At 41.0% G+C, this 12,094-nt stretch overlaps 1 protein-coding gene across 2 annotated transcripts in view; it reads left to right on the forward strand.

Annotated features, from left to right (window-relative positions):
• The window catches only part of LOC122548512 (EH domain-containing protein 3), a 75,558-nt gene that overhangs the window by 16,290 nt on the left and 47,174 nt on the right, over window positions 1-12,094 (forward strand). For both annotated transcript variants that reach the window (XM_043687254.2, XM_043687255.2), the window contains exon 3: window positions 7,976-8,073. In XM_043687254.2, coding sequence (XP_043543189.1) covers window positions 7,976-8,073 — 98 coding nt within the window. The remainder of the gene's footprint in view (window positions 1-7,975; window positions 8,074-12,094) is intronic.

A 12,094-nucleotide genomic window follows, 5' to 3' on the forward strand; every position in this document is an offset into this window, starting at 1 on the left:
GATCTACAGGGTGCTTTCACACAGTGAAGACTGTATATACAGATCATGGACATAACCTGATTCCATTTGTGGCCAAGAATGGAGCAGTACTCCAGGGCAGGGCTTTTTAGTACCTGTTGGCAAGAGCAATTCAATAAAGGCAGTGTCTTCAATGTTAGTGTCCCTGATCCATCCTGCAAAAAAGTACCTGCTGTGAACTTGGCACAACTCTAACCTGTCAGGCTGTTTTAAAACAAAAGGTCATTTTGATAACTAAGATATTAGGAGGGGATAATATCCCCACCAGGGCATTATAATGGCTGAGACATCAGTGAAACCTCCTTTTCCTTCCTCTGAAAGGTGGAGGACATGCCAGCATGTCTGTCTTGGCACACAAAACAGATGTGTGAGAAAGCTGATCTGATTGTGGCAACTTCAAGAATTTCCTGGGATGGGGTGGCAGAAGTTCAACCTTTGGTGGAGTTTTCTGAATTTGGGTTTAGGAAAAGCCCCTAGGAAGAACTTGTACATCCAGTGTCTTTTTGCTGGCAATCTAAAGTTGTCTAAATAGAATGGAGCATATGGAAACCAGGGCTTTGCATTTTCCATTTTCTCCAGCTACTATCTGTCCCCCCACCTATGATAAACTGTAGCATAAGAGACTTTCAAAGAGTGGAAGCAAGCCATTGTGTGCTTCATGAGACTTCCTATAAAGAGGACCCAAGAATCACTGAACTAGTGTGGTCCTACCTAACCTACTCCATCCCTTCAAGTTTTAACAGCAGCTCAATACTTCCATATTTACTTGTCTTCTACCTCCTGCACTAAAAGACCCAAGTTCAAGCCCCAGCTGGTCCAGAAATGTGGAATAGCATTTTGGGTTGATTCGGAAAAATGCATAGATTTTCTCAGAATATGAAATTAAAGGATATAATCTCAAAGGTAGGTGTTTAAAACAGGCCAAGCATGGGCTTTGTCTACAAATCATTTGAAGGTGGCCTGAATTATTGAGATATAGGGTTCTTGTGTAGACTTGCAAAACTGCAAGTCTAAGCCCCAAGATATACAGCCTAACCCCGTTATGTGGGTTGTCTTGAATCTTTGCAACAGGATGTGAATAGTCAATCTGATAACCAGTCACTTGTTGAGGCCTCTTTATGGTGGAGGTATGATTACCTTGTATAGTATGATGTTTGTGTTGAGAGCAGCCTGCCTGTTTCAAGAGTGGCCAAACCCTAGCAATGGGACTGTTGAATCAGTTGCCAAATATTTGTCAAAACTCTAGGTGGACAAATATCGGCAATCAGCATCTCTTCAAAGTATTCAGTTTTCCAGAAAGATCTCCCTAAATTGGAGTCTTATCTGGCAAGTGCTGAAGATGTTCAGATTTGCAGTCTGGGTGGATTCAAAACAGTCCAACTAATCTTTATCTGTGAGCACACATCAAAAGATGGAAAGTTCAATGAGATTGAATCTCATTTTGAGTTGACTACAGTGTATCACTTTTTTTTTCCTTGAGTGTCACTGGCTCTTGTATGCTGATCTCTAATTCATCTTGTAGGTGATTAACTACAGTGGTTCAAGGCCACAGCTCGCCATGTGATACGGGTATATTCACTTGTTGCTAGGTTAAAATCCTGCAACTCCCTAACAGCAGGACAAGTGATTTGTATTTCCAAGTCAATGTTGTGTGGCTTTGAGAATTTCCATATAGTGTTATCTTCCATCTGTGCTGAAACTTTATTGCTGGAACAGCACAGCAGGTCAGGCAGCATCCAGGGAACAGGAGATTCGACGTTTCGGGCACATGCCCTTCTTCAGGAATGAGCAGAGAGTGTTCAGCAGGAGAAGATAAAAGGTAGGGAGGAGGGACTTGGAGGAGGGGCGTTGGAAATGTGATAGGTGGAAAGAGGTCAAGGTGAAGGTGATAGGTCGGAGTAGGGTGGAGGCGGAGAGGTCAAGAAGAAGACTGCAGGTCAGGAAGGCGGTGCCGGGCTGGAGGGATTCGGCTGAGACAAGGTGGGGGGAGGGGGGATGAAGAAACTGGTGAAGTCCAAGTTCATCCCCTGTGGTTGGAGGGTTCCCAGTCGGAAGATAAGACGCTCCTCCTCCGACCGTCGCGTTGTTGTGGTTTGGCGGTGGATGAGTCCAATGACCTGCATATCCTCGGTGGAGTGGGAGGGGGAGTTGAAATGCTGTGCTACAGGGTGATTGGGTTGGTTCGTCCGGGTGGCCCAGAGGTGCTCCATCTGTCCAAAGCTGGTTATTTTTATGGGTTTGGAAGGTTCTACTGAAGGAGCCTTGGTGAGTTACTGCATTCACTATACAGTGCTCCCACTGCTCTGTAGTGGACAGAGTGCTTATTGAAAGTGAGCTGCCATCTTACTACTTTTCAGGTATCACTTCTCTGGTAGTTGAGGGTGGTCAATAAATGTTGTCTTAGAAATGAACATGAAATTAAAGAATAAATGCCAAATGTTCACTTCAGTTCAGCTCATTGTGTTCCTCCATATTTGGAAGAGGACAACGTTTCAACTTTATTTTTGTTTGGATATTAAGCCACTTCACATTGTGTTCTTGAGTTTGTGATGCTTGTTTGAATTTAACTCTTACCTCCCATGTGGCGATCTGAATGGGGATGTTTCTGGCAGATGTAGTTGTTCGCATTGACATCAACTCTGTTCCCAAATCCTGCAAGCACCGTGCATGTATTACGCTATGTCTCTAAGCAGCATGTTTCATGCATGAAGAATTAGGGTAAAATTATTAAACTGCATAATTTCAAGCCAACTGTTTTTGTTCCTCCTGCTTATCTGAATTTCACCTTCAGATATATTCTTTATTTTGGAAATATTCTTTAATTTTTGTTCCTACTTCACTTTGCCACATTTTAGTCTTGACCTTTTTTAAGCTTAGTCATGTCATCTTTCTCAACTTTTTGTGATGATCTGAGTTTTGGTACCTGCCTGTATGATTAATAGTGTTTAAATGTATTTTAATGCACTCTGTTACAGCAGAGTGCATACTGCTGGTAGTTTTTATTAAGATGTTGATGCAATTATAAACCTGTCCCTACATTAACAATTTTGATTTTTTTTTGTCATTGGTTTGACTTTGATCAGTGAGAGTGGATGCAATTTTTCTTTTATCCCTTTTGATTAAAAAGATTTTAATTAGGAAGAATTTTGTGCTGATACTTGGAACTGCAACGCCTCTGATTTTACTTTTTTTTGTTCTGGAGACCTGCGCATCACTGGCAAGATTAGTTTGTTGCCTATACCCAATTACCCTTGATAAGGAGGTATGGACACTTTTTTTCTCTCAGTGCTGCTTGGAAAGGAGTTCTGACAATAAATAAGGGGTTGTGTATAACTTGGACCGAGGTTAGAGTTTACTTGGAATTTATTTTCCGGATCTGATGAAATTCAGTTAGAAGTTCTGGGTGACACCACACATACAACCACGTGTGAAATTTCTGTTGCAGTTGCAACGGGAGTCCAGACAAGTGATTATTGCTGTGGAATCTTTGTTCAGGCATATGTTATTACCACTTGATTGTCAAAGACCTTTGGAATCCATTTTCCTTTGGATACCTAAGGTAGATGTGTTGAATTACAAGTTTCTATCCAAGGAAAACCAAAGTGTTGGACTGAAGGGTCGGTTTCCGTGCTGTACATCTATGACCCTAATTTCAAGGATTTGGTGGCTTAAGAATTAGTCCAGCTTCTATGTTTTTTGTTAGGAAACAAAATACTGTTTTTTTTTTTTAGGAATTGAGGCCCACTAGTTACAGGGAACCATTGATTATCCAAACGAGATGGGCAGGCACTTTTTTTTTTCTGTTCAGTTAATCCATTAACTGCCTTTCCATTGAGGCTCAGAGTTTTTAAAAGTCTGTTCCTCATTCAGGAGACAGCAGCACACACTGATGCGTCCACCTCCAACACCACATCCAACACCTTTTTTTTCCCCCCCCCCCCCACCCACCCCTTTCAGGGCAGCTGGACTGGACACCGACAAGGCTGCTGCCTTTTGTGGGGTAAGTCTCCAAATAGCACGCACGCATAACTTTTTACTGCAATTTTTTGACCGGTTCCACTCTGCCCTGTACAGGGCAATGTTGGCCAGATTATCTGGGGAAGGGGAGGGTGGTTTAGAGTACACCCCTCTAGAACTCCAGGGAAAGAGGGGGTGGGAGGTCTGTCATTTGGAGGTGGTGCCTGTGTAATCACTGTAAACAAAAGATACGATCATTGTTGGAAACACTTCTTTGTAATGTTTCTATTGCGACCTCCTATCTCATTCAGATAATCGGGTTCCTCTGGAAATTGCACATTTGACAATGCAAGTTAGGTGGGGTAAATTTTAAAACTTATTTTTAAATGTGAAATGATTGAACCTGGCCATACTTAATTATTTCAGTGCAATTGAGTAACTTGTTTTGATTTTACAGATTCTTAAAATCTCGTTTGAGAATTCTGTTTAACTACAGATTTGTGTAGCAACAAATCACTGTGCTTCTGTCTACTCCAGGGTGGCTAATGTTGTACCACTTTTTAAGAAAGGTGGGAGGGAAAGCAGGAAATTATAGACCAGTTGGTCTGACCTCCGTGGTGGGAAAGATGCTGGAGTCTATTATAAAGGATGAAATTACCACATATCTGGATAGTAGTAACAGGATAGGACAGAGTCAGCATGGATTTATGAAGGGGAAATCATGCTTGACTAATCTACTGGAATGTAACTCTGAAGATGGATGAGGGAGATCCAGTAGATGTAGTGTACCTGGACTTTCAGAAAGCTTTTGATAAAGTCCCACATAGGAGGTTAGCGAGCAAAATTAGGGTGCATGGTATTGGGGGCAAAGTACTAGATTGGATTGAAAGTTGATTGTTTCCTGTCAGCCAAAGAGTCTTGATAAATGGCTCCATTTTGGAATGGCAGGCAGTGACCAGTGGGGTACCGTAGGGATCAGTGCTGGGACTGCAGCTTTTTACACTACATGTTAATGATATAGAAGATGGTATTAGCAATAACATTAGCAAATTTGCTGATGATACTAAGCTGGGTGGCAGGGTGAAATGTGATGAGGATGTTAGGAGATTACAGGGTGACCTGGACAGGTTAGGTGAGTGGTCAGATGCAGTTTAATGTGGATAAATGTATGGTTATCCACTTTGGCAAGAACAGAAAGGCAGATTACTACCTGAGTGGGATCAATTTAGGTAAAAAGCAGTACAAAGATCTGGGTGTTCTTGTACACCCAGTCAATGAAGGTAAGCATGCAGGTACAGCAGGTAGTGAAGAAGCTGGCCTTCATAGCAAGAGGGATTGGGTATAAAAGCAGAGGTTCTTCTGCAGCTATACAGGGCCCTGGTGAGACTACACCTGGAGTACTGTGTGCAGTTCTGGTCTCCAAATTTGAGGAAAGACATTCTGGCTATTGAGGGAGTGCAGCATAGGTTCATGAGGTCAATTCCTAGAATGGCAGGACTACCTTCCGCTGAAAGACTGGAGCGACTGGACTTGTATACCCTTACGTTTATAAGACTGAGAGGAGATCTGGTTGAGACATATAAGATTATTAAAGGATTGGACACTGGAGGCAGGAAACCTGTTTCTGCTGATGGGTGAGTGCCGAACCAGAGGACACAGCTTAAAAATATGGGGTAGACCATTTAGGACAAAGATGAGGAGAAACTTCTTCACCCAGAGAGTGGTGGGTGTGTGGAATGCTCTGCCCCAGAGGGCAGTGGAGGCCCAGTCTTTGGATTCATTTAAGAAAGAGTTGGATAGAGCTCTCAAGGATAATGGAATCAAGGGTTATGGAGATAAGGCAGGAATAGGATACTGATTGAGGATGATCAGCCATGATAATATTGAATGGTGGTGCAGGCTCGAAGGGCAGAATGGCCTACTCCTGTACCTATTGTCCATGTGAATACTGTTAACTGACTCTCCCTTTTTTTAATTAACAAAGGACCATCATCATCAAGACCAATTTTTTTTTTTGTAGTTAGTATAAAGACACATGCAAGGCAAACAAGACCCGGGGTTACTTCCATCTGTCTCCAATAAGTTTCCCTTATTTCCCATAACACTGTTGTTATGAACATTTTAGATTAGATTACTTAGTGTGGAAACAGGCCCTTCAGCCCAACCAGTCCACACCGACCTGCCAAAGCGCAACCCACCCAGACCTATTCCCCTACATTTACCCCTTCACCTGTCATAGCCAATTCACCTAACCTGCACGTTTTTGGATTGTGGGAGGAAACCAGAGCACCTGGAGGAAACCCACACAGACACAGGGAGAATGCGCAAACTCCACACAGTCGCCTGAGGCAGGAATTGAACCCGGGTCTCTGGCGCTGTGAGGCAGCAGTGCTAGCCACTGTGCCACCGTGCTGCCCACGATAAACACTTGCTACAAGTATAATTTTCCACCTAGAAAATTCTGTCATCGGTCACTGATTTTTATGGATCCTTGTGCAACTCCTCCTGATCCTAGATCTGCATCTGACCATATATGTTGGCAGATATTTCCAGGAGGGGGAAGTGGGCTTTGGCCTTGATTGTTTGCTTTCCTTTCTCTGGTTTCTTTTCCATACTTAGAACACTACCTGCTGGCAAGAATTGTCCCTTCCAGAAGCTGCATTAGAGTCCATTTCTGAAGAATGATATGCATTGATATGTTGTGTTGTTTGAGGGAGGCCTGTGGGGAGTTTTCAAAATACCACCTTTGTCCTCCCTTTGTTTTTGTGCCTGCCTTGAGCTGAATGAAGAGTTGCGTCTAAGCATGTATTGATTTTTTTTTTTTTATTTGTCACTGTTTGAGTTCTTTTGAAATGACCTGAAGCTGATTATTGCTTCTCAAAGGTTCCATCCTTTCCCACAGGCTTGAGGCCTATGGTATGGGTTTAATATGTTGTCATGATGGCAGTGCAGAAACAATAGCATTGTTCTTGGAATCCTGGGAATGGATTTGGGTCTTTCAGCCCCTCAAGCATATTCCATCTTTCAATGAGATCTTGGTTGATCTGTGGCCTAACTTCATCCACTTGCCTTTTGGCCCAAATCCATGAAGTTTGTTGGTTTTTGTGGGTATGGGGGGAAAACTAGAAAGCTTTCTGATTGAAGAAGTGACTCTAAATGCAATCAAGGAGTAAAGTTACCTGGGAACATGTGCACATAAAAATACTGAAGACCTACAAGGCAGTTTGAGGAAGTCTTTAATAAGCCAAGTTAGCAAAATAAAAATGAAGTTATGATAGCCTGTCTAAAATACTGAAGAAGGGCTTATGCCGAAACGTCGATTCTCCTGCTCCTTGGATGCTACCTGACCCCCTGCGCTTTTCCAGCAACACATTTTCAGCTCTGTATAAAATACTGGTTTGATCTCCACTTTAACATTAGAAATGTGCAGAATTGTATATTTCAGGGAGCATACAAAGGCAGTAGAAAGTGTTGAAAGATAATTGCCATGTAATTTGGATAAGATGCTGCAGATACAAGACCAGTTTAGAGAAATTGTAGTTGCTGTCTTCAAAAGGGGGAGTTTAAGATTGTATCAAAATGATATACAGGATAGATGAGAAACTTTCCATTTGGAAGGGTTGATACAAAGAAGCAATTCTTTAAAAACCTATGTCCAATTTGGACATCTGGGAAGTACTTTTTACAGAGCAACAAATTAGGATCTGGAATGCATTAGCTGTCAGTGTGATGGAGACAAATTTTAACCCAGATCTGCAACAGCAAATTGGATAATCGCTTGGAGGGAATACTTGCAGAATCATGGGGAAAGTCAATAGGATCAGTTGAGAAGCCAGCACCAATAGAATAGGCTGAATGGCCACTGCTTACTATTATGATTTAAAACTCAGTATATGTCTGCACAAATGAAAAATATGGCAAAAATTGTTTATTTGGAAATAGCAGTATTATATCAGCAAGCTTAATGGAGACTGAAACACAAATTTTTTTTGTCTTGCAGATTTATGTGTGCCCAGTTACCAAACCCAGTGCTTGAAAGCATTAGCATTATTGACACTCCTGGCATCCTCTCTGGAGAGAAGCAGCGCATCAGCCGAGGTGAGATTGTGAGATACACTGGTTTAATTTTTAAAGCCTTATATTTGCTGTAACAGTTTTACTCTTGGAGTACAATATGGATGCATTGTATTACCCTTTTTCTTTACTGGTGTGACTTTGTATCTTGAACTTAAAAGAAGTAGGAAATAAAACTTTTCAACAGTAATGTTAACATGTAGCAAATGTGAGGTTGAGAGCTACATTATTTCAGTATGTAGTGACTCCTAATTGGTTTCCTGCTTTGAACCAATGACAGCATTACTGGCTATCTCAGCAAATAGTTTCTCCTGAAATAAAAATTTGCATTGCCAAGTATGTTGCATGAGCCCTTTCTTCCACCTGGTTTTTGTTCTTTAATCATGTGACAGTTTATTTTACCTTATTTTCCTTTTTATACAGCTTTGCACTTGCCTTTTTGTGTGTCATCAACCCAATTGTCTTTTATTTCCATTTTTCTTTTTCTTTATTTTTAAAGATGCTTATCTGTAATATCTTCTAGCCTGAAGGGAAACTAGCTAGAAACTGTCATTTTTTTTCTATAAATGGTTGCTTGATCTAAATGAAGAATTGTTTCAGCCTTTATATTTTTTATTTAATGGTGGGTTTGTTTTAAATATGTAGTGCTGTTGCAGGGTTGTTTGGTAAGTAGTGCTATATTCAGAAGGTTGTGAAGCAAATATCTTAACTGTTACGGTCAGCTTTTATTCTGCTCGACCAGTGAACTTCACTTTTTTTTTCTTTAGTTCTGTCTTCGGCATATCACTGATGTTCCATCCATCCGTAACGCTTGTTTGAGGGCTAATTTCTATTCTCTCTCTAATTCATAGAGGTAGTGTTGGCACGTTGCAGCAATATCGTCTGTATGTTTTAATAAGGGTGGATTTGAATTTTCATAAACTGAATTCATCAATGTGCTAAAGTCTCCATTAAACTTGAAGCTACAACATGCACTAGATGTCACCATATTTAAATTGGTACAGGATCAGAGATATAAGTGACAAATTGTTTATCTGCATATTGGTGTTTAGTGTGACAATGCTGCTCCTTTTTTAACAAGGTTACATTGTCCTTTGGTTTTTTTTTAACAAAGTTCATAAATGTAGAGATTCTAGGAGGGTTTATTTTTAAAGGTTTTGGGCCAATTTGATTATAGCTAACAGGTACTACCTCAAAAGGGCTTTCAAAGTGTTTTTTTTTTAAATGAAACTTGAAAGAGGAGTGGCCTGTTCTCCCACTCAGCCTTTCTCTGGTTTGCTTTGGATTTGGCAGTCTAGCTGTTCAGAGAATGTAATCCATTTTGAGGCTGCTGATCCAAGAAACAGCTACATAAGTGCTCCGTAAATCTCTTTGCCGTCCCTCCCTCTGACATCTCTCTTGTAAGACCCAGTGTTTAGGGGTTTATTGCAGGAATTTGGAACAACATCATTAAAGTTGGGATAATCTGCGGTTTGAGAGAGTACCGAATAACTTTTTCTCATTAATGTTTCATTTGATAATCTTGTAAGTAAATTTTTGTTTGAAACAAGGGTTGGACCAGCTGAATCTCTCCTAGAATATCTGCTTTACACTTAAAACAACTAGCAAAGTTAGGGTATAGGCCACTTTTTAAAAATGATTTGCAGAGGTCTGGCCTGGTCCATAATGCCATGATTTTGATAAGGGAAAAATCATTTAAATGGACTGGTCACTTCTAATGCATTTCTATCACCTGCACATGTGTTTTAACCAAGCAGTTGTTATCCTTGTTATGGTGTCTCTGATATTGATCTCATTTTCAGATTTACAATCACTTAATTGTACAATGAATTTACAAGATTTATCTTGGATATGTAGTTCACAGCTATCTAAGTTGTGAAAACCAAGGTTAGCCTTCCACGTTTGCAAGCAATTCATCCTCACTCCTTTCTTCGAAGCTGATTTTTGATTACCAATTGCTGAATTTTCCTTTTAACTTGTCTCCCTCCTTCATCCAGTTAGTCACTAATTAGAGTACTCAGTTCCTTCCCTCCTCCTCCTAAAGAATGTGGGTCTTTTTTTGCCAGATGATTTACTCAAATGGAGGTAGTGGTAGTATAACTGAGGTTTGGGGGGAATTAGGAGGTTAGTTCCAGTTTTGAGATGGTCAGGACCTTAACTTGTGTAGCATGAAGTCTACTAACCAGAGGAGACTGCATATGTCTACTGAAAAATCCAACAGTGCTAGATAAGCAGGAGCTGTTTCATGTATCGAAGGAGTTCTGAACTAGTTCAGCTCCATTTAGTTACTTGGCCTACTAACCTTTTGACAGAGGCAAGGCCTCTGAAGATGAAGTGTGGGAGGGCATGCCAGGAACGGCACCAGACATACCTGACGATGTTGACCAGGAGAAGCCACAAAACAGGACTAGCATGCTAAACAGTATAAACTCCAAGTGATGGAGGGAATAAATTCCATAACCAACAGATCCAGTCTAGGCTCTATTCCTGCCATACCTAGTTGCGAATGGTGCTGATCAGCTGAACAATCCTCACCAGAGGAGGTCACTCCATTGAGATTCTAATCCTCTGTGGGGAGCCCAGCATATTGATGCTTCAGCCTTTGGCAGCCACAAGTGATCAGTGGATGATCCATCTCTTCCAGAGGTCCCCAGCATTGCCAATGCCAGTGTTTGCAAAAGTGAGTCTCATCCCACATGATATGAAACTGTTGAAAGCATTGGAACTAGGGATAGCTATAGACCCTGACTACATTCTAGCAATCGTGTTGAAGACTTCTTAAACCTGTTATGGCCCCTAGCCAAGCTATAAAACTGACATCTACCTGATCCATGTGCAAAATAGCTCCGATGCATCCTAGACTGATTTAGGGTAATCCAATTGGTGACCCAACAGTCTACTACTTGACCTTCAGTAAAGTGCTGGGCGGTGTCATCAACTGTGCTATTAAGCAGCACTTGGTGAGCCATAACCTGCTTGTTATTGTTTTGCGAGAGACACCTGGTTCGACGCACAATCAGCCCTTCAACCTGGCTCAGGCATTGATTGCTAATTATCCAACACCATATTCTGTTCCTACTCTCATTTCCTATTGTCCTAAAACTAATCTGTGTATCTCAAGTTTTCAATATCTTGGTTTTAACTGCTTCCTGTGACACAATTCTACAAGCTCGCAAGAAATTCCTCCCTATCTGTGCTGAAAGGTCTAACCTTGTCACTTGGACTGTGGCTCCTGGTCTGGACTCCCTGATTATCAAGAACACTTTTGCTGCATCTACCCTTTTTTTAAATGCTGTTTTTAAATTTTGTAGGTTTGAGATTTGATCCCACCTCTCACCATATGTTGGCCCTGTCATCCTAGGAATCAAACTTGTAAAATTAAATGGATGATGGAAATCTGAAACAAAAACAGTACTGGATAATTTCAGCAGGTCTGGCATAATTGGTGGAGAGAAGGCAGTTAACATTCATCTTCTGAATAACTTTTGTACTCTGTAAAGGTAAAAACAATGACTGCAGATGCTGGAAGCCAGATTCTGGATTAGTGGTGCTGGAAGAGCACAGCAGTTCAGGCAGCATCTGAGGAGCAGTAAAGTCTCCTGCTCCTTGGATTACTTTCTCTCTCTGGCACAAGATTACTCTGGATCAAAGCAATGGGAAACATTGAAAAGTCCTTGACCAGGCATTTGAAAACATTAAATAGTCTTTAAAAATTGATTTTAGAAGGAAGCTGATAATTGGTCAGACTTTGCACACCAAGTGTTTTAATGCTACAATAGGCATTGCTTAATTTGAACAGTAAGTTTACAGTAATGTCTGGGAGATTGGATAAGCACTTGTGCTCATTCTCTCCTCATCAAATCTGTTCAAATCTCTTGTCTAAAAGTGACATCAAGAAAAATATTCTAGTATTACTATTACTTTTTTTCTGTTAACTAGTTTTAAGTAAACAGGACTCTGTATGACTATCTGAAGCTGTGTTAAGAAGAATTCCAGCTGAAGTTTTGAAAATTTTAGGAAGACTAGTAAATGTTCCACTGGCTGC

This window comes from Chiloscyllium plagiosum, unplaced genomic scaffold (assembly GCF_037043375.1).
Source record: "Chiloscyllium plagiosum isolate Xiang-an unplaced genomic scaffold, Cpla_swu_hap1 HiC_scaffold_3, whole genome shotgun sequence".
Taxonomy (NCBI): domain Eukaryota; kingdom Metazoa; phylum Chordata; class Chondrichthyes; order Orectolobiformes; family Hemiscylliidae; genus Chiloscyllium; species Chiloscyllium plagiosum.